The 23,960-nt window shown below is 44.8% G+C and overlaps 1 protein-coding gene across 1 annotated transcript; it reads left to right on the forward strand.

The window, feature by feature from the left end:
• Positions 1-19,048: 19,048 nt before the first annotated feature.
• LOC4345052 (glucan endo-1,3-beta-glucosidase GIV) lies at positions 19,049-21,314 on the forward strand. Its single transcript, XM_015793643.3, has 4 exons — positions 19,049-19,156; positions 19,260-20,561; positions 20,674-20,928; positions 21,080-21,314. The coding sequence occupies exons 1-4, from the start codon at positions 19,084-19,086 to the stop codon at positions 21,181-21,183; spliced, it is 1,734 nt and encodes a 577-aa protein (XP_015649129.1). The 5' UTR covers positions 19,049-19,083; the 3' UTR covers positions 21,184-21,314.
• Positions 21,315-23,960: the final 2,646 nt, after the last annotated feature.

Below are 23,960 nucleotides of genomic sequence, written 5' to 3' on the forward strand. Positions count from 1 at the left end.
GATTATGGACCTTATTTCTGTGAATTATAACCCGGAATAATTAGTACATAATATACCTTTAAATTTATGTAACATAAAAATATCCATAATTAGTATAACAATTTCCAAAATGCATATAAGATTAATTATAATTCCAAATAAAGTGATTCCAGCTTTGTTTGACTCATAATTTAGTGATCATAATTACCATGAATCGAAATATAGCAAGTCTTATACAGAATCATATCTCATAATTTAGTGAAAATGCCTGCTTGCGAAAAGCAATTATGTAGCAGTGCGTCATCTACATCGTGAATGCGTTGATCGTACCCATCTGAGGATCCTCTGAGTGGTTTCTCGAAAGAAGCTCAAAGAAGATATGGGATGTTCACTACTCTCATAGTTGCCGGTTCAATTCGTCAGCACCGAGGCCTAACTGCATAGGTGCATAGGTGCCAGTTTTAAAATTGGCACTTATAGAGATTATAGGTGTCGGTTCTATCAGTATAACCGGCACCTATAATCTTCAAAATAATAAAACATATGGGCTAGGAGAGGTGTTGCTACCGTTGGGTGGAGCTCCGGCAGGAAGACACCGTCGCGGGAGAGCGACGAGCGGGATGACGACGCCGACTCGTTGTTGTCCCTCCAGGCGTGCTCGACAATGGCACCCTATCACCGTCGACAGCGCCACCGGCCGCCACCACTGCCTCCATCTCCATATTGTGCTCCCCCTTGCCTCTGGCCTTATCTCCTTGTGCGTGGGGAGGGGAAGTGGCCTGAAGTGGCGGGGGTGGATGGGCGCAGACACCAAGCTCTAAGACCTTGTCATCAGACAGCCAGGGTAGACTAACGCAGGAGGGGAAGGGGAAGGGGAGGGAGAGGAGGTAGACCGCAAGTGGGAGAGGGAGGCGAGAAGCCTTTGGGTGGAAGTGGATAAGGATGAATGGGTGTCAGTTTGGCTTTGTTCGATTTTGTATGGGTACCCATTTTTTCAAAACCGGCAACTATAATATATGTGTCGATTTTTTTAATAACCATCACCTATTGCCAACTATAAGTGTTGTTTTTTAAATAGTCCCACATTGGTTGTGGAAGGGTAAGAAACCTAATATATAAATAGGGGAGCCCCTCACCTCATTGGCTAGCTTTTGGGGTGGGAAAGACCATTTACGATTCTACGATTGGTATCAGAGCCTAACTAGTTTAACATCTCTTGCCCTAGGGACAGAGAAATTTTAGGAGTTGAGGGAGCTACTTTTGAAGAGAAGTACCTAGAAGACTTCCTATCCCAGAGGGTAAAATGAAGAGTGAACCCTTCCAACCTGTCAAGGAAAGATTTGCAAAAAGGCTATGTGATTATAGATGGCCATTCGGTCCGCCCGGCCCAGGCACGGCTCAAGAAGAATCGGGCCGGCATGGCATAGTCGACACTTTGTTTTATCGGCCTTTTGCAGGAGGTGCGTTTTGCTCATATTGGAAGAGGGTGTAATCAGGGGCGAACGTAAAACAAAAGTGACGATATGAATCAGCAGCTGCTGCAGCTAGCGCCACCGAACAGGCCCTAAATATATACCAAACGGTAAAAAAAAACTCTTATCTGCACTTGATCCTAAGCTCTATCTAATTATTTAAGGTATAGCATGCAGCCTACAACCTTACGCAAGGTTTAAAAGAAAACGAGTATAGCAAGTAGCAGTATATTTAAGGGGGTGTTTAGATCCATGGGTATAAAGTAGTTTTGACGTGTCACATCGGATATACGGACACACATTTAAAGTATTAAACATAGACTAATAACAAAACAAATTACAGATTCCGCCTGTAAACTGCGAGACGAATTTATGAAGTCTAATTAATCTATCATTAGCAAATATTTATTATAGTACCACATTGTCAAATCATGACACAAATAGGCTTAAAAGATTCATCTCGCAATTTACTCGTAATTTGTGTAATTAATTATTTTTTCATTTATATTTAATACTCCATATATATGTCCAAACATTTGATGTGACAAGGTGAAAAATTTTACATACGGTTCCAAGCAAGGAAGGAATTTATGAACCGTGGAATATAATTCTACTAACCATCATTGAGATAAAGAACCATCTGTAATCTTTGAGACTATGAAAAGCAAAAAAGAAAAGAAAAGAAAAGAAAAGAGAAGAGGCACACGGCACAGCATTCCAGGCCACGGTGCCCCACTCTGGCTGTGTTTAGTTGGATCCAAAGTTTAGATTTTGGTTGAAATTAGAGATGATGTGACTGAAAGGTTGTGTGTGTATGACAGGTTGATGTGATGGAAAAGAACTGAAGTTTGGATCCAAACTTTTGTATCTAAACACAGCCTCTACTAGTTAGGCACTGCTGGTTTGAAGCTTCGCTACCGTTGCTGCCTCACAAACTTCAGACTTTCAGAGCATCACTCTTTGTGGGCTTGTGGCAACGCCACTAGGGATTAAAATGGCTTAGAAACAAACAGAAACTACCCTAACCATATTTCTTTTCAAATTAGAATAGTAAACGATAATTTCAGATAAAATTAAGAAACTTGATTGAATATTACTGAATAAAGATACATATATAGCAAATATAAATCGGAATGAATACAACCACAAATATTTATCGAAACATGAAAACCACTTATACTGTGCTTCCAAAATCAATATATAAACTAGTTCTTTTATCAAAAGAATATGCTAAATATAATATGTTGTTGTAAATTAAACTCTTTGTTTTTTTATAAATTTAAAAGTACTTAGCATTTTAGTTAGAGTAAATTTCATAAAACCACATGTTTTATGGTTCAAGTTACAGAAAACTACACACATTTTGACACTTGGCACTTAAGTACATATATTTTGGTAGTTTAGTTATACAAAACCACACTATCGATGAATGTATTCACCCATGAGATATCGTGGTTGTTCCATCAAGGATGAGGACGTTGCATCCTATTAATTTCATGCGATGGCTGGTAATAGGATGCCATGTCCTCATCCTAGGTGAAACAGTCACGTCATCTCGCGGGTGAATCCATTCATTCATAGTGTGGTTTTGTGAAGCTACACTACCAAAATATATGTACTTAAGTGCCAAGTGTCAAAGTGTGTGTGGTTTTCTGCAACTTGGACTACAAAACGTGTAGTTTTGTGAAATTTACTTTATAATTATGAAGTTGTATCCATATTAGAATCTCAATTTCAAGTGTTATGTGTTTTACTCTAAAATAAATAATTAATAAATGTAATTGATATGGACCTTTTTTACAAGAATAAGCTATTAAATTAATAAAGAATCAATCTATTTAATACACTATTAAATATTTAGTATCAATAATATTAATATAGTCTGTGGTTTGGAACAAGAAAAATGCTTGTCCGGTGGTATTTCGTAGAACAACTAATGTTTTTAGAAACACAATACAAATATAGACGTTTATAACACATGCACACTCACCCCTCACCCCCTGTAAACAAACATCATGCCTCTATGAGCATCTCCGAAATATTTATCTATCATATATTGAAATTGACGAAATCACCACGGTGCCTCGTTGTTGATGTGAAGTACATCACCTACTACTAAAGAATAATTTGCCGTAAACACTGCTGGAGAAACCATCTTTCGTTGGTCGGCCGATTTCCATAATAGTCCCGGATGCAATAAAAACCGGGGCTAAAGATGATCTTTAGTCCCGGTTCAAAAGGGTAACGGGCATATTTGATCTTTAGTCCCGGTTGGTAACACCAACCGGGACTAATGATCTTTAGTCCCGGTTCGAATGCTGTCAGGGCATGTCAGGCCCCCCCGGGATCTTTAGTCCCGGTAAAGATCGTAACTTTAGTCCCGGTTGGTAAAGATCCCGGTGATCTTTAACCCCGGTTGGTGCTACTAATCGGGACTAAAGTCCCACCCCTATATATATGTCTTCTTCCTCCTCCAGCTGCCCGAGCAAGCTTCAAAATTTCTTCAAAAAAGAGGGGAGGTCATGCCAAAATTTCTATTGAATTTATTTTGGTGATTACATACAAATCGGAGGTGCCTAAAAGGTTTGCAACTTCATCCTCCAATGTTTTTTTTGTCATATTACATTTGCACCTATGTTTTGCACACTTTTTTGTCTCCAAAGTATAGTTGTAAGTTGATGAGAGAGAAAATTTGTGTGGGGAAGAAAAAATATATAGAAATTTAGTTCATTTGCTAAACAAGGTTTTATAAAATAGTTGAGAAGGAAAACTCTAGTGAAAGTTAATCTTAAATAATAGAAAACAAACTAAAATGAAAATTAAAAGAAGTAAAGCACATTAAAATTAGTTTAAAACTTTACAAATAGTTTTTAAGAATTATTTGGTGTAATATTTTATGATTTTTGTATGAATAAAGATATCTTATAATTATTGTATGACTGTCATTATTGTAAGAATAATTATTTGTGTACGCTTTTTTTTGACTCATGTAGATGGATCGGCAATGGATGTACGCTGACCGGCAGTCCAAAGAGTTTATTGACGGCGTGCACTATTTTTTGAGAGTGGCCGAAGCTTACAGGCAAAGGGGTTTTATTTGTTGTCCATGCAATAAGTGTAAAAATCAGAAGGAGTATTCTGCATCCAGGACTATTCATTTCCACTTGTTTGAGTCGGGGTTCATGCCAAGCTATAAATGTTGGACATCCCACGGAGAGCAAGGTGTTGAAATGGAAGAAGATGAAGTGGAAGACGACAATATTCCGGACTTTGCTCAGTATGTTGGATTTGAAGGAAATCAAACGGGCGAGGAGAAAATAGCTGCTGATGGTAACGACGTTGCGGATGATCTTGATCAGATGTTGCAGGACGCTAGGGAGGACTGCGAAAGTGAAAAGGAGGCCCATAAATTGGACAAGATGTTGGAGGACCACAGAACTTCGTTGTACCCAGGTTGCGAGCAGGGGCACAAAAAGTTGGATACCACTCTGGAGTTCTTGCAATGGAAGGCAAAAAATGGGGTTAGTGACAAGGCATTTGGCGATTTATTGAAACTCGTCAAGAACATTCTTCCGGGGGGAAACAAATTGCCCGAGACAACGTACGAGGCTAAGAAGATAGTCTGCCCGCTAGGACTGGAAGTTCATAAGATTCACGCATGTCCGAACGATTGTATCCTATATCGCGGTGAGGAGTATGAGAACCTAGAAGCATGCCCTGTTTGCAAAGCACTACGATACAAGATTAGACGAGACGATCCAGGAGAAGTTGACGGGCAGCTAACAAAGAAGAGAATTCCTGCTAAGGTGATGTGGTATTTCCCTATAATACCACGGCTAAGGCGTTTGTTCAGGAACAAGGGGAATGCTAGAATGATGCGATGGCATGCTGAAGAGCGTCAACAGGACGGGATGCTGAGACACCCTGCCGATGGTTCACAGTGGCGAAACATCGACAGAAAATTTAAAGAATTTGGAAAGGACGCACGAAACATACGGTTTGGTTTGAGTACGGATGGCATGAATCCTTTTGGAGAGATGAGCAGCGACCATAGCACTTGGCCCGTTACGATGTGTATCTACAACCTCCCCCCTAGCTATGCATGAAGAGGAAGTACATAATGATGTTGATTATTATTCAAGGCCCCAAGCAACCTGGTAACGACATCGATGTGTACCTAAGACCACTGGTCGAAGATCTTAAACTGTTGTGGAAGAAGGAAGGTGTCCCTGTGTGGGACGAGGACAAACATGAGGAGTTTAACCTACGAGCGTTGCTGTTCATAACCATCAACGATTGGCCTGCACTTAGCAACCTATCCGGACAGTCCAACAAGGGGTACAAGGCTTGCACTCACTGTATGGATGAAACAGAAAGTACGTATCTTAAGCACTGTAGGAAGGTTGTATACATGGGTCATCGTCGATTCCTTGCAGCAAACCATCCGGTACGGAAGAAAGGCAAGCACTTCGAACATAAGGCCGACCACCGTACGAAGCCTAAACATCGCAGCGGGAAAACAGTGTTTGCTATGGTTAAAGATCTTAAAGTAGTGTTCGGAAAGGGGCCTGGAAGCCAGCCTATAGAGAGCGAAGATGGTCACGCGGCGATGTGGAAAAAGAACTTTATATTTTGGGAGTTACCATATTGGGAATTCTTGGACGTACGCCACGCAATCGACGTGATGCACCTCACTAAGAACCTTTGCGTAAACCTTCTTGGCTTCCTAGGTGTATACGGAAAGTCGAAAGATACACTGGAAGCACGTAATGATCTGAAGCATATGGAACAACGCGGCGACCTTCACCCGGAACCAAAGGAGAAAGGAAGCCATTACTTGAGTCCAGCCAGCTACACTCTTAGCAAGGCAGAGAAGGAAAGTATATTTGAATGCTTGGAGAGCATAAAGGTACCGTCTGGATACTTCACGAATACCAGGCGAATAATAAGCACGAAGGAGAAGAATTTCACAAACCTAAAGTCTCATGACTGTCACGTGTTGATGACACAACTGCTACCAGTTGTAATAAGGGGTAACCTTCCAAACAATGTCCGGGCAACAATAACAAAGCTATGTGCATTCATGAACGCAATTTCGCAGAAGGTCATCGATCCGGATAGATTAGAAGCCCTTCAGAATGAAGTGGTACAATGTCTCGTCAGTTTTGAGTTGATATTTCCACCTTCATTTTTGAATATAATGACGCATCTGCTTTGTCACCTTGTGAAAGAGATCAGTATTCTCGGGCCTGTGTACCTACACAACATGTTTCTTTTCGAGAGGTACATGGGCGTTCTGAAGAAGTATGTTCGTAACCGTGCTCGTCTAGAGGCAAGCATCGCCAAGGGTTATGGAACAGAGGAGGTCATCGAATTTTGTGTAGAATTTATCGAAGACCTTCGCCCAATCGGGGTACCTGAATCACGCCATGAAGGGAGACTACGGGGAAAGGGAACTCTCGGAAGAAAAGCAATAATGACGGTAGACAACAATTTATTCCGTAAAGCCCATTTCACTGTTCTGCAACACTTTTCATTGGTAGCTCCTTACATCGAGGAGCACTTGGCTCTAGTTCGCGCCAGGAACATCGGTAAGTCCGATGCATGGATTACACGGCATCACATTGATACTTTCCCCGCGTGGCTACGACAACATCTCATGGGTAACGAGTCGATCAACCAACAACTTGCCTTCCTGGCGAGGGGACCGTCTGGGTCGATCGCGACATTCCAGGGATATGAGATCGATGGGTACACATTCTACACGAGAGCCCAAGACATGAAGAGCACGAACCAAAACAGCGCTGTTCGTGTCGATGCCATGGGACACGATGGAACAACTGCCACGTATTACGGTGCCATCGAGGACATATGGGAACTTGACTATGGTCCTCTCAAGGTTCCTCTGTTCCGGTGCCAATGGGTTAGGTTGACTAGTGGAGGCGTAATGATTGATGACAGTGGGATGACAACTGTTGACCTTAACAAGGTTGGATACTCGGACGAACCTTTTGTCCTTGCCAATGATGTAACGTAAGTCTTTTTCATGAAGGACATGTCTAGCAAAGGAAAGAAGGGCAGAGGGCCTGACGAGCCTAAGCGTCAAGTGGTTCTCCCAGGCAAAAGAAAAATCGTCGGAGTTGACGACAAGACTGACGAGCATTACGATCAGTTGGATGAGCAACCCCCTTTCATGGTGACGATTGACCCTAGCATCCTCCTATCAAATGAAGACACCCCTTACTCACGCAGCGATCACAAGGAGGGAACAATAGTGAGGAGAAAGTACGTGCGGTCAACCGTCACCGCTGATGTAATGCCGTAATTATTGTGTACACGATGTAAACTATTTTGGATGTATTGATTATCCATATAAATCAATTGATGTATGGCATATGTTAATTACGCATGATTATTAGAGGTTTCAACAAGTTTAAATCATGTATATGCTAGTTATATGTGATACTTACAATTTTTAAAAGTTTTAAATCACGCAGGTGGCAATTTCATATATATGTTAATTAGAGGTTTTAACATTTAATTTACTATCATTCATATGCTAATTATAATTGACTAGAGAATTTTTAAAAGTTTTAAATCACGCAAGTGGCAATTTCATATGTTAATTAGAGTTTTTAACATTTAATTTACTATCATTCATATGCTAATTATAATTGACTAGAGAATTTTTAAAAGTATTAAATCATTCATGTGGCATTTACAGATGTTAATTAGAGTTTTTCACAATTTAATTTACTATCTTTCATATGCTACTTATATATGACTATTCGAATTTTTAAAAGGTTTAAATCATGCCTGTGGCATTTACATATGTTAATTAGAGTTTTTAACATTTAATTTAATACAATTCCTATGCTAAGTATATATGATGATTACAATTTTTATTAATTTTAAATCATACAGTATGTACATACGTATCTTAATTAGAGCTTTTACCAATTTAATAATATCATTCATATGCTAAGTATATATGATTATTGGAATTTTTATTAATTTTAAGTCATATATTTGCTTATTACGATTTATCCACTTAATTTATTACAGACAAAAATAATTTTTCGAAGTAATTGTCATTAATCTTTGTACTTTAATAATGTTAATGCATTAACTTCTATTTTAGAAACACATATGTAAGCGAAAATAATATGCAGTGCTATAATCTTTAGTCTCGGTTCTTAACCCTAACCGGGTTTAAAAAGAATTTGGAAATAGTGGGAAAAGATCTTTAGTCCCGGTTGTTGAGAACAACCGGGACTAAAGAAAAGTCTTTAGTCCCGGTTGTTCTCAACAACCGAGACTAAAGATATCTTTAGTCCCGGTTGTTCTCATCAACCGGGACTAAAGATCTGGGGGTATATATATTCCCGGTGCGCCCTCGTCTTCTCCACCAACACTTAGACGTTTTCGGCCGATCGATCTCTCTCGGCCTCTCTCCTTCGCCGCCACTGCCTAGGGCAAATCCCTGCGCCGACGCCGCCGTATCTCGCCGTCGTCTCGAGGAGCTCGTCGTCCTCGCCGCCGTCTCCGCCTCCTCCGCCGCCGCCGCATCTTTGGGGTGAGAGCCGCCGCCGCCTCGCTCCCTTCATCGATCTTGATCTCTCCGATCTCGATGTCTCTCCGTCGCGCCGCCTGCCATGAGACGCCGCGCCACGACGACGCCGCGCCACACTGCCGCCGGCACGCCACGCCACCGCCTTTGCCGGCACGCGCGCAACGCCGCCGCCGCCACGCCACGCCGCCGCCTTCGCCGCCGCGCAATGCCGCCGCCGCATGCAACGCCACGCTGCCGCCGCCGCCGTCCCCGCCACGCCGCCGCGCCACGCGCCGGCCCGATGCCGCCACACCGCCGTTAACGAACACGTGAACGAGAACAAACACGTCAACGTTACCGAGAACGTGAACGAGAACGAGAACGATCGAACGAACGAGAGCGAGAACGAGAACGATGAAGGATCGAACGAACGAGAGCGAGAACGAGAACGATCGAACGAATTAACGTGAACGAGAACGAGGGAACGAACGTGAATGAGAACGATCGAATGAAGACAAACGAGAACGAGGGAACGAACGTGAATGAGAACGAGCGAACGAACGTGAACGAGGGAACGTGAATGAGCGAACGAACGTGAATGTGAAATGCAATATATATATGTTACTTTGCATTTATCCTAATACATCTTTTTGTATCTTGCAGAAAAGACGTGTTGTCGGAGTCGTCCCTCAAGCTGGAGTGGAAGAGCTAGCCCTAGAAGGAATTCGTGCTGATTGTTATATTTGTAATGCAATTAAGATTATTAGACTTATAATTAGACTTAGCATATAAGATTGTGTAGTGTTCTAATATTATTTGAGTTTTAATATAAGATTATTTTATTTGTAATTAGACTTAGTATGTAATTATTGACTACGGAATTGGTGCGACTCCTAGCAATTGACAATTTTAGTCTTAATTAGACTTAGCATATATGACAGTTACACTTAGCATACATGACTAGCTCTTTCATTCTTAGCATGCAATATTATTTGAGTTTTAATATAAGATTATTTTATTTGTAATTAGACTTAGTATATAATTATTGACTACGGAATTGGTGCGACTCCTAGCAATTGACAATTTTAGTCTTAATTAGACTTAGCATATACGACAGTTACACTTAGCATACATGACTAGCTCTTTCAGTCTTAGCATGTAATATTATTTGAGTTTTAATATAAGATTACTTTATTTGTAATTAGACTTAGTATGTAATTATTGACTACAGAATTGGTGCGACTCCTAGCAATTGACTATTGTAGTCTTAATTAGACTTAGCATATACGCACGAAACACTTAGCATACATGACTATTTAAGTCTTAGCATGTAATATTATTTGAGTTTTATTATAAGATTATTTTATTTGTAATTAGACTTAGTATATAATTATTGACTAGCTAGGGTTGTATAATATACGTCACCTAGACTTAGCTTATATCACGATTTGTAATTAGACTTAGCACGTAAGGTTGTGTAGGGTTCTAATGTACGATAGTTACACTTAGCATACATGACTTAGATTGTTAAAACATAAATGTCTCATGACTTAGCAGATGTTTCTTGTATCAACAGATGGCTGACCGCGATGAGGAACAGATATTGTACGATACAATCGCGGAGGGAAGCAGCCAGTACTGGAATGAAGAAGAGGGGAACGAGGATCCAAACCAGTACTTGAACGAGGAAGGGAACGTGGAGAGGGATGCGGAGGGGAACCACCAGGGGCACGTGGAAAGGGATGTGGAGGGGAACCAGGAGGAGGAGGCTAGTGGAAGTCAACCCTCCGTTGGACAGAAGAGGGCACGCGGGCAACGAGGTGCAGCGAAGAAGCTTGAGGGTCGGCACATCATAACGGAAGTGGAAGAAGATGGACGTCCTAGTGCCCCGGCCGAAGCCGCCAAGAACTATGTACGTCACAGCGGTTGGGTTGTGCGGGATAACGTGCCTGTCAGTACGGTGTACTGGCGAAGAACAAGGGCACGCGGAGATCATGAGAGCTTTGTCCCAGATTCGGAGAAAGAGATGCTGTGGACCACAATGCTCGAGACATTCACCCTTCCTGCGGGTACAGAGGACAAAGTGAAAAGGTGGACTCTGAAGAAAATGGCAGAACAGTTTCAGAGCTTCAAGGGAGATCTGTACCAGAAGTATATCCTGAAGGGGCAGACACCGAACTTCGACACATTCCCAAAGCTAAGGGATCACTGGGACGAGTTCGTTGCATATAAGACAGGTGAACAAGGGCAGGCGATGATGGAAAGAAACAAAGAAAATGCCCCCAAGAAGAAGTATCATCACCACTTGGGGTCAGGAGGCTATAGCGTCGCGATGCCGAAGTGGGAGGAGATGGAGGCTAGCTTGCTTGAGAGGGGTATCGAACCGGCAACCGCCAATTGGCCGGAACGATCGAAGTTCTGGTACTATGCTTACGGTGGAACGCTCAACCTAGCTGATGGCTCACTAGTCTTCGGCGATCAGATACGAGAGGCTGCGCGACGACTAACAGATGCAGTGGAAGCCTCCTCTCAGGGCACGTTCCGACCGGACAGAGATAGGGACGAGCTGACACTCGCCCTGCAGACTCCAGAGCATCCAGGACGAACACGAGGGAAATGGGTGATTCCTTGGAAGATTGGTTTTAAGGAGGACATCCACACGTACAGGAGTCAGATGAGGAGCAAGAGAGATACCGAGGCGAAGATTGCAGATCTAGAGTTCCGGGTATCGAGCTACGAGCTCAGCATGCAAGAGGAGGTGGCAGGGAAGGTTGATGAATGCATGGCCGCACATCAGTCCCATGATCCCCAGCCGACCATTCCTCCTGCAATGGTGAGCCCGTCAGGAAACCGTAGCAGCTGCGCCTCAACGGGACAGGTAGGATCACAGAGCATGGACGCCATGCAAACACAGGACGAATCGACCTGTCCCGTTGATGACATCACTCAGCGGACACCATGTGAGCTGCATATTCCTTTCAAGAACTTATCAATAAAGGTAAGCTCGTAGTTTATATTTTTAGATTTAGCCATTCCGGTAGTTGCTGCTTATATATGTTGATTACTAATAAATAATCTCTCACAACTTGAAGGTGGCGTCGGGCATGGCCATCCCAACGAACCCTTCAGGTACTTACCACTGCAGGCCGAGTCCAGCAGGATACTCGAAGGTCGAAGTTGAGTTGGTCGAAGGCGCGTACGAGGACCTCGAGCTGGATTACCCTGGAGGAGATGGTGAGACGCATCTACGAGACACAAGCCATGCCATTATTCTATGGCGCAGGCGGTACATCATCCTCCCTGGGTGACAAGCGGCGTCTCATGCACCATCTCCTCCGGCTCCGCCATCTCCTCCTCAGGATCCTGCACCGTCTCCTCCTCATGCTCCGCCAGCACCGTCTCCACCTCAGGCTCCAGCACCGACTCCTCCTCAGGATCCTGCACCGACTCCTCCTCGGGCTCCTACACCTACTCCTCCGCAAGCTCCTCTTCCGACACCTTCAAAGTCAAGGGCCCCCCCAGCTCCACCGCCTGCCCACGCAAGGGCAACGAAGAAGGCGAAAGTTGACGCCGCCAAGAACAAGGACCCGGGGTACGATTGCACGCAAGATGTAACACCCTGAAAATTCGACCAACGAAATCAAAACACCAAAAATATGGATTTTCAAAAACTTTTTAAGTAATAAATTGCATCATGCCGATTTTATTCGCCTATTTCATTGGATTTTGATCTCGGAATTTATTAATCGCGAATAATGAATAACTAACTAGGAATAAACCCTAAAAATCAAGTTGGCTAAATAAATAATTAAAATATAAATTAAAATAAAGATTAGGTGGGATTGGAAATAAATAAAATATTATCGCGACCATATTAGCAATAATTAAATTTTAGTACGATGGAATGAGAATTAACCCTAATTAAAAATTCAAATAAATTATATAAACAAAATATGAGTGATATTAAATTAGGGTGAATTTTTAGTTAGGATAACACAAATATGGAGTAAACTTCATTTATGCAAAAATTAGAATTTATAGGGCTATATTTAAATAGAAAATGGGCTAAAATCGGGATAAATAGGGAAAGTTACTGTTCATTGCGGCATAGGTGTTCGATCGTGGTCCCCCTAGCCCCGCCCCCTCCCCTGCCGCGTGCGCCGCGTCGCCCGCCCGTTGCGCGCGCCGCCGCCGCTGCCGCGCTGTCACCGTCGTGTCGCCGTCGGCCTCGCGCCTCGAGCCGCCGCGCGCCCGTCCCCTCGCGCCTGCGCCCCGCCGCGCGGCCGTCCCCTCGCCGTCGCCCTGCGCCGCTGCCGCGACGCCCGTTCCATCGCACCGAGCCCCGTGCCGCCGCGCGCGTCTTGTCGCCCCGCCTGTCACGCCGCTCGCTCGCCACCCGCCGCGTCGCCGTCCCATCGCCGCGCGCCGTCACCATTGCCGCGTCGAGCCCCACGCCACCCGTCGCGTCGCCCGTCTCGAGCCCCGCACCGCCGCCCGTCGCATCGCCGCTCCGAGCCCCGCGCCGCCATCGCGTCGCCGCCCGCGCGTCGCCGTTGTCCCGCCCCGAGCGCCGCCGTCGCGTCGCCATTACGCCGCCGCCCCTCCCCCTCTCCTTCTCCCCTCTCTACAAATACCCCCCCTCTCTCCATTTTCCCCCACCCCATCTCACCCTTCCTCCCCTCTTCCCTCTCCACTGCGCCGCCGCTCTCGTGCCACCGCGCCGCCGTTCCCGTGCCGCCGCGCTGCCGTTCCCGTGCCGCCGTGCCGCCGCTCCCGCGCCACCGTGCGCCACCGTCGCCGCCACCGTCATCGCCGCTCTCCTTCCCCCTCGCGTCCACCGCCGCCGCCGCTCGGGTGGGAGAGAGCCGAGAGAGAGAGGGAGAGGAAAAGAGAGGCCGGCAGAGAGAAAAAGAGAGAAAGAGAGAAAAGAAAGAAAAAGAGAAAGAGAGAAAAGAAAGAAAAAGAAAGAAAAAGAGAAGAGAGAATGGAGAAAAAGGAAAGGAAAAATAAATAGAAAATTAGGAAGAAATTAAGGAGGTTAATAGTTTAAGAAAATCTAAAATAATTAGAATTTAATTATAGATTAATTATGGTCATAGAATTGCAAAATTTAATATAAATTATAGATTATTCTTGGTAATTTCTAAAAGAATTAACGACTAAACAATTAGATGAATTTTTGTAGACTATTATAGATTAGTTTTGGATAATCTCTATAAGTAATCGATTCACGGTAGAAGTTAGGATTTAATCACTAGGAATTTTAGACGTATATTATATTTAATCGGTTAGTCATAGGCTAAATTAAATCATATAATATTTCTAGGATTCCGTCCGATATTTAGCTCGCGATAGAAATTTCTAACCTATTATATGGATATAATGCTCGGGTAGATTAAATTAAAAACTTATGACAACAAAATATTTATACTCGCAAAATAGTTTGAATCGAAATTGGGTTTGCCTTAGTTCGCGAATAATAAAGTTAATATAAAGAAATCGACTTTCGCATTCGACTTTCATTTGGAATTTATTTGGATTTTTATTTGAATTCTAACCGAATTCAAATCAATTTTCGCACGTAACTATAGAGACCGAGGGAGTTGCGGATCCAAGCGAAGGTCAAGACCTGCAAGAACATTGAGCAAGGCAAGTCATCACTATTCCATTGAACATGTTGATCCCAATTGCGAAATTGTTTTGTTTACAAATAAAATTGCATGCAATGATGAACATCCTACTTGTGATTATGCCATGCCTTGATTATTGTTTGCCCCTTATTCCTTCGTAACCATGTTTACGTATGAGTCCCTAGTCAATTATGACAATTGCTTAGAAATGCTATTCTAGAATCATGCATACTCATATTTATCAAATGCTATATGCTTGGGCAATTACCTTTGGGATGGTAATTGAGATGCGGCATGTGGAGACATGAGCGCCACATTGCCATGATGTTAATGACATGATTTGTGAAAGGAGAAATAAAATTAAACAATTATTTTCGACTGGGGCGGACGGAGGATTTGGGTGGTATCTGGAAAAGGCTAGTACCGTCCCCGGTCAATTAAGGACCGAGCCATGAAGCTAAGCATGAAACGACCCCTCGTACAACCGCACTTCTCGTATGGGTATAGACCTAGCGGACTAGATAGCCGAGCGGAGGCAGTATCCCTGCATAGATGGTTCACCCCTGAGTGAGGCAGGTGCGCTACGGTAGGACAGCCGTTGAGGTAGGGCCGAGAGGCGAGCCCTACATCGGTGTCGCCATTGGTAGGACTGCCATGAGTGTGTGAGAGAGAGAACTTAACTTGAACCATAATTTAATATGTGTGTGAGACTTCTCTTTCCCAGGAGCGCCAGAACTCCTCTCACTGCTAGAAACATGAACGCCTAGAGTGCATGAGGATTTAAGTTCATGGAGCGGGTACTGCCAATGCGAGGTTATCGAAAAGCTTTGCCATGACGCGTCTCATATGTTGGGACGAGGCTCATGTGTTGGGCAGTCGCGGAGTGCGGGTAAAGTGTGCATCCACTGCAGTGTGAGTAAACCAAATCTATTCGAATAGCCGTGCTCGCGGTTATTGAGCACCGGGACATGTATTACACTTGGCTAGACTCTAAATTCTTTAACTTGTGTGGGATGGGATATTACATGATGACTTTTTTTATGCTGATGGAGCCACTTCCTGAGAGGCGGGAATGTGGACGTCCTCAGAAAACCATGACGACTCAATGGCGGGAAGCTATCCTTGGGATCACAATGGATGGTGGACAGAACCATCGTTGTTTAATGTGAACACTGGTATTAAAACTTGATCAGTCTATGCTAGGTCTTAGGCTTGTGAAAAGAATTACAAAACTTGCTTTGCGCAAAAGAACCATAGCCATCCTTTGAATTCCTCTGTCATGTGCATTATTGCTGTGGTGGCTTGCTGAGTACGGTTGGTACTCACCCTTGCAATATTCAAACTTAATCAGAGGCCGGAGATGAAGCTTCGGAGGATCCCTATGCCTATTACCAGGAGAGTGATGAGGATGATGGCGCTCAGTAGGTCTTAGTTACGGTCGTTGCCTGTGGCAATGGCGTGCCGCTGCCTTAACTCCGCTGCCTTACCTACTTCTGTTTTTGGAATGTATTCTGGATCGCTCGGTCCGATGATTTAAGACTGTGCCTGCGGGCTTATGATGTAATAATTCGTACTAGACTCTCGTGTATGTGCACTTGATATTTCAGCTATGAGTTCGTGTGTACCAGACTACTTGATCCAGGGAAATGGTACGGTTTATACGATTGATTCCTGTTATAAAAATGGGGGTCTACACAAGAGGAGCTTGACGCTTACGTGGCATCAGAAGTCAAGAGACAATTCAAGCCTCGAAGTCTAGAAAAGAAGATTCCTATAGACCCGAGTGTCAGGAACTTCTTCAGGGGTATGTCTGCACCTGTCAAGGAGGCCATCAAGCTATCGGACTATGAGTGAACGCTGAAGAAAGCATCTTCTGCAAAGTCCAAACCAGTCCCTCAGCTTGGAGAGCAACCAAACCAGGAGATCGAGCCGTTGGTGACCGGGGAAGACATGACGATAGAAGAATTTATTACTGACACCGGTCTAACTACGATCAATTGCTAGGAGTTGAACCAATAGAAAAGGCGGAACTGAAATACATGTACGAACTCGGTAAACCGCTTGTTAAGCCCGAGCTGGTGCAGTCCCTACCCACACAAATGTACAAGTTCCATCAGCTGTACATGGAGATGAGCGCCACCGGTAGAGAGATGATCGGAGCGAGGATCAGGGACCCGGACTTCTTGCAAGGAGATGACATTCTCTGGATCAATTTCAAGGGAATCTACGAACTATACCAGCTGGACGCCCTCGACGTCTCTATTATGAGTTGCTGGATTTTGTAAGTATTTCGTTCAGTTATATTTCTTAATTACTACGTCTCCTTTAATTAATTAGGTCCTTGTATATAAGTAGACTATATAAAATAAAATACTCCCTTTTATCGTTGTAGAATGGAGATTCAAAGGGCCCGACGGCGGAGGGTTTTCGATACTGGATTCATCGACCCTCGGAGAGTAAACGTCGCAATGCTCGACCAATATCCGCAAGAAACAGAGGACAAACTCGTCCATCTCTTGAAGACGCAGCATTACAAGACGTTCATACTGTTGCCGTACAACATAGAGTTAGTTTAATTTTACTGTCTTCCTACATACCAAATTTCATTCCCGTACAAACTTGCTAAGTGTTTCATATGTAATGCATCCCACGCACATTGCAGATTCCACTGGGTGCTTTTACTCTTCGACCTGTCGGCCTGCACCGTCAATGTATATGACTAAATGGATAAAAAAGAGTCTACGTTTGACAAGGTTTTCGAACTTATAGACATATACTGTCATAAGTTCCTCTGTTAATTAAGAAATTCTTGTTATGTTAATTATTTCTACTACGAATCATATCTTTAAACTCCATGTAGGGCTTGGTATCGGTTCCGTCATTTGGTCCGCGGCAACTGGAGAGAAAGACTTAGGCGGAGGTTCAAATTTCCTGTGAGTACACATGCTCTACATTTATATTTCTCCGATTCAATTAGATCTCACGCCGTTAATTTGTCATTTATTTGTAGTGCGCAAAGCAAAAGCAGGGAACTAACTTGTGCGGCTACTACGTGTGCGAGTATTGCCACTGCCTTGCAGACCAAATCATCACCACAAGAGAGCTCGATGTACGTACAAATAAATTCAAAATTTCATTACGTAACGATTTCTTGTTTAATTACTAATCAATTTCATACATTCATATAGTTTATTCGCATGAGGGATAACCTGACCACACACAAGGAATTTATCGCGGCGGTTCAAGCACAACTCATGGGATCCATCAACAAAGAAATCCTTGATCCCAAGGGTGAATTCTACTATGACGGAAACACAATTCACCGGTCCTTAGCTTCTGAGCTAGCGACTACTACTACGTCGAAATCGTACCTAGCTAGGACATATAATGGATTGTAATTAATACATGACTACATATGTTTCTATATGCATGTGTACACATTTTCTATAATGTAAATATATCTTGGTCATATATATATATATACACACACACACATATGCCTTTGCATAACATATATTTGTATAAATACATATATATTATGCATGTACATATGTACTGAACCATATATACATATAATATAATATTATATATATATATATATATATATATATATATATATATATATATATATATGTATGCATATATATGTATTGAAACATATATATGCATGGTTCAGCAACAGGGCCATGTAAAAAAAAATGGGTCAGCTCGATCTTCAGTCCCGGTTGGTAAGGCTCAGCCGGCCACGTGGCTGAGCCATCTTTAGTCCCGGTTGGTGTTACCAACCGGGACTAAAGATCGATCTTTAGTCCCGGTTATTTCACTCGGGACTAAAGATAGCGATCTTTAGTCCCGGATTGGTAGTCCCGGTTTGGAAACCGGGACTAAAGGGGGGTTACAAACCGGGACTACAAAGGGTTTCTCCACCAGTGAAATGCGAGCACCCGTGTCAAATCTACGACTTGAACCCAGGTAAGCAAGTTCCACCACAAGGAAGCTAATGATCAGTTCAGCTACGTTCACTTCGTCATTAAAGGTAGGTTGTAGAACTGATGATCTGTCAATGGTGAAATATAGATTCTTCCAAAAAAATGATCTATGCTAAATGGATGGATTTCATTTGTTGCTACCTTGGGTTTCTTCGAGCATGTGTTAGTGACACACTCCCGCACGGACGTGCTTATGATGCGTTATGCTTGTATATGTGGCTTTCACCTAATGATGATAAACAAGCGCAATGATAAGCTGAAGCAGTACATAATTATGCCCCCTACCCCGCTAATGGCATATATGTGCTTTCCTTCATAACTCAGTTAGGTATCAAGTTCTTCATTCTCTACTCTGTCGTGGCATGACTTTTGTTGCTTTAATTTCTAGCTTGCTATAAATTCCTGCACCTCAGTCCTGTCCCAACCATCAAATTCGTCTTGATCAAACTATCAGAGCACATATGGTACTCACTCACCTCCTCTGCTCCCTCCTCCTTGCCACCGCATTGCTGCTGCTCTCCATCTCCCGTACAGGTAACCATGGCAAACGTAGAAACGCTTTCGATTTTGGACTAGTAGTAGCTGATCGATCGGCAACGCCAAACGATGCTAAAATTCCTTTTGCTCGTCAATGCAGATGCGGGCGAGATCGGGGTGTGCTACGGGAGGGACGCAAAGGACCTGATCGACCCACCGGCGGCGGTGAGCCTTCTGAAGGCGAACGGCATCTCCGCGGTGAGGATCTTCGACGCGGACCCGACGGTGCTGGCCGCGATGGCGAACACCGGCATCAAGGTGATGGTGGCGATACCCAACGCCGACCTGGCTGCCGCCGGCCAGGACCTGCGCAGCGCGACCGACTGGGTGGCGAGCAACGTGGCGCCGTACCGCAGCCGGGGCACGCTGATCAGCGGCGTCGCCGTCGGGAACGAGGTGTTCAGGCAGAGGCCCGAGCTGACCGGGGCGCTCGTCTCGGCCATGCGAAACGTGCACAGGGCGCTGGAGAACCTGAACCTGGCGAACGACGTGAAGGTGTCCACGCCGATTGCCTTCGATGCGCTCAAGCAGTCGTCCCCTCCATCTGCGGGGGAGTTTAAGGATGAGATCGCGCAATCGGTGATGAAGCCCATGATCGACTTCTTGAAACAGACCGGCTCGTTCTTCATGGTCAATCTCTACCCGTACTTCGCGTACGTGGCTCAGCCGGACAAGATCTCTCTCGAGTTCGCGACGTTCCGCCCTAATGCTGGTGTGCTCGATGGCAATACCGACATCAGGTACTTCAGCCTCTTTGATGCTCAGCTCGACGCTGTTTACGCCGCGATAAACAGGGTTTCTGGTGGTAGCTTAACGGTCTCAATGGCTCGACGAGATGGAATCCTTAGTGTGCAAGCTTCGGAATCAGGGCACCCCTCTGGAGGTAGATTTCCCCTATCTTCCATGCTAGCTGCAGCCGATACGGACTCGGTGGCCACGATAGCCAACGCCCAAGCGTACAACAATGGGCTTATCAGACGTGTTGTATCCGGAGCCTCCGGTATGCGTGACGTCTCCGCCTACATTTTCTCTCTTTTCAATGAAAACGAGAAGCCTGGACCAACCATAGAGAGAAACTTTGGCTTGTTCTACCCAAATGGTCAGAAGGTGTATGAGGTTGACTTTCGGGGCGGTGGCGGTGGCGGAGCTTGTCCTACAAAGACGAGTTGGTGTGTGGCGAGAGCAGATGTTGGGAGTGCAGCATTGCAGTCAGCGTTGGACTTTGCGTGCGGTAACGGCGCGGACTGCAGCGCTATCCAACAGGGCAGTGTGTGTTTTGAGCCAAACACCTTGGTCGCACATGCATCGTACGCATTCAATGACTACTACCAACGCAAGGGCCAGGCTAGCGGCACTTGCGACTTCTCTGGCGCCGCTTCCATCGTATTCAAGCCATCACCAAGTAATGTTTTGCTCTCAATCTTTAAGATCAATGAGGTTTTCGCAAATGTGCATTCATATCTTGATTCCATCTCATTGTTTATTTGTTTTGTGAATTGTTTCCCGAAATATAGGCATATGTGATCCGAACCCAAGTTGGTGTGTTGCGAAATCGGAGGTCGGGGACGCACGGCTGCAAAATGCACTAGACTATGCATGTGGTAGCTGTGCGGACTGCAGCGCCATTCAACCAGGTGCACAGTGCTTTGATCCTGACACTAAGGTGGCACACGCGACCTATGCATTCAACAATTTTTACCAGACCACCGGTCGGGCTAGCGGATCGTGTGACTTTGCGGGTGCTGCTTCTATTGTCAACCAGCAACCAAGTGAGTTTTCTCTCATTTTACTGTGCATGATATATATGCCCTACTGCTACTAATGTACATATTAATTCCTTAGGAAAAATTGCACACTTCTGTTTCAAGTAGTAAAAGAAGTAAATGGTTATCTTATTAGTGCTTGTTCAATAATTTACAGAAATAGGAAACTGCGTGCTCCCACCAAACAATGCTTGGACGACAGAACAAACTGCAATTGAAGATCAATCGACTGCAAACTTACCAGCAACAGCTTGGCAGTGAGGATGGATTAAAGAACCACTTCATATTTTTCTGCAAAGAAAAAATAATGGTACCATTAATAATTAGTTGGGATTGAAGAGACGAATAAATGTACCGTTCACTCCTGTTGAATGAAACCCCGCTGTTGCACATTTCAGAGAATGCTAGAAATACATGTACGCCACACTGCAGCAATGCACCGAAAACCCGGTAGGCGCAGCTTGTCATCTTATAAACTACAACCCAAATTTAAGTTTTCAAACAAAATTTCGAATTAGTCCAGATGTTTTTCTTTATTCATCGCTTCCTGCTTTCAGGCATTGGCTTGTAAACCGATAAAAGTAGGAGTATAAGTCCGCTCTAAAATCATTCCTGGTTATTTCGTTCATTTTTCTCGGATTTTAAACCTACATTGTTCGTAGTTGAGCGGAGGTCGACTTCTACGAGGACGATGGTGCATTGGTGCGATGCGGGCACTGCGAAAGATCCAGCATCCACCGGCCGGCACGATCTCCGTTCACTGGTAGAGAAGGGGTTTTTACTTCCAGTTCGTAACCCCCCGTTCACTGGTGGAGAAGGGGTTTTTACTCCCGGTTCGTAATCCCCTTATAGTTCTGGTTTTCCAACCGGGACTACGACTAAAGATCGCTATCTTTAATACCGGGAGTAAAAATCCAGTTGGTAACATCAACCGGGACTAAAAATAGAGCCTTTTTAAATCCCGGTTGGTACTAAAGAGGCTTGATCCAGTTGCTACTTTACTCTTTTCTTCATTGTTTTTAATATATTGATTCACTCTATCCCATCTCAAAATCCCAAATCAATCCTCCCCGAATCGCCTTCAAATACTCCAATTGATATCTCCAAATACATCACAACATCTTAAAAAAATTACATCACAACTTCTACAAAATTCATCACAAATACATCACATATTCACATCACACACAAATCAAATACATCATATATTCACATCACACACAAATCTCAGATCCGAATCACGGATTCTCAGAAAAAAATGAACGGCTGCCGGCGCTACGCCCGCTGCCGCACCGGCTGCTACGCCCGCTTCCGCGGCGGCCGCCCGGCTCTCCACGCACCGCGCCGCAGCGAGGCCGCCAGCCGCCGCCGCGCCGGCTAGCCCTCCGTGCGCCGCGAGGCCGCCAGCCGCCGCGTGCCGGCCGGCCAGCCCTCCACGCCCCTCTGCTGTAGATCAGGTGGGGAGGAAGAGATAAGGGTGTGACTGTGTGAGGAGGAGTTAAAAGGAGAGGAGATATGTATCCGATCCACGCGCAGCCACTCTGTGTATGTCGATCTTTTTTCCCTGTTGGTGTTACCAACCGGGACTAAAAATAGATCTTTAGTCCCGGTTTTTAAAAAAGTACCTCTAAGCTTTTAAACCGGGATTAAATATGTTTTTGTCCTGGTTTTTAATATAATCGGGACTATTGTGAAATCTGGTCAACCGGCTAAAGATGTTTTCTCCACCGGTGGTTGCTCAGGCCCCAGGTGGCTAGGTGCCACCGGCATAGATCGCTTAGTCCTCGTCCTTGTCCGTTGGCCGTCGGTGGCGATCAGCACACATCATCATCGAGAAGACGAGAACGCCAAGGCCAGACTCGATCACCTCGAAGATGGACTACTCCATGGCGACATTGTGGCCGCCGGCGACAGCAGCTTGCACGGAGAGGAAGATGGTGAGCAAGGCAGTACCGATGTGGGGAGGAGGGAGGTGGCGAGCCACTTGATGGCGGCGGCGCGTCGAGCGAGATGTGAGGCGCCACACTCGTGAAATTGACTGTCGACGAAGACATAAGGGTTTGGGGATTGATGAACAATGGGAGTGGAAACCATTTTGGGCTAAGCAAACCCGTTCTACCATCCAGTGCAAATCCATGGATATATCGAACCCGTTTTGGGCCACAAAAGTTGCAACCAAATCTAAATCACTTGCACCTCTCAAGTATGGGTCTAGTTCGATTATTGTCCCTCAATCGCAAAAAAGGAATATACAACATCTCTCAATTACTAATATCGGTTCATTTTGTGTCACAAAACGGTTTTGGTGGTGGTTTAGTCCATAACGGATCCTTGCCTGTCCTCTCTAGCGCCATCGCCGTCCGCAGAATCCGTCAAACCACCAAAGCCTACTTGTTACAGTGCGCAGCCCGGCCCACCAATCGTGGGCCACCCAGGTCACATTGGACCTGCTTCACCACAGGCCCAACGAGAGCCACAACTTTAGGTTTTGGGTCTACACAACCCAAAAGGCTAGTCTGATGGGTTAGGACCGCTTCCACCTTTTAAGTCGTGCTCCCCCATCATCAATTACCGATGTGGGAGTAAACCCAACATTTCTCTTCTCATAAGCATAGCTTTGTATATTTTGATCGATCTGTCGGAATGCATGCATACAGTTCTGAGTTGTTGTCTTCTTTTGAGGATTAATTCAAAGAATTGCCAAGAATAGGATCAACATTTTAGCATTGATATTGAGTTATTGACCACATGTTCTTGGCTGGCTGCTAATTCATCTTGCAGGTCGAGTTCATTACCAGGCGATTAGCCTGCTACCGACGCGACGTGGCCCATGACGATGGTGGCCAAGAAAGGGAGGCGCATCACGGGAGGAATACGGCGACACGTTGGTCATGGTGGCCCACCTCCGTTGTAACCTTACCATGGATGGGATGGCTTACCCGCCAGCTCCCTCCCCTCCATCCTCTCCTCTCCTCTCCTATGCCACCATGGACTACCGCGGCCCCTCCTTGCCGGCCCTCGACCACTACTACCGCCCT

The sequence above is a fragment of the Oryza sativa genome, chromosome 8 (genome assembly GCF_034140825.1).
Source record: "Oryza sativa Japonica Group chromosome 8, ASM3414082v1".
NCBI classification, from domain to species: Eukaryota; Viridiplantae; Streptophyta; class Magnoliopsida; order Poales; family Poaceae; genus Oryza; species Oryza sativa.

Coding starts and splice junctions, on each gene's coding strand:
- LOC4345052 (XM_015793643.3), top strand. CDS start 19,084: ATGGTACTCACTCACCTCCTCTGCTCCCTCCTCCTTGCCACCGCATTG. Junction 20,562..20,673: donor CGTATTCAAGCCATCACCAA/GTAATGTTTTGC, acceptor CCCGAAATATAG/GCATATGTGATCCGAACCCA. Junction 20,929..21,079: donor TATTGTCAACCAGCAACCAA/GTGAGTTTTCTC, acceptor AATAATTTACAG/AAATAGGAAACTGCGTGCTC.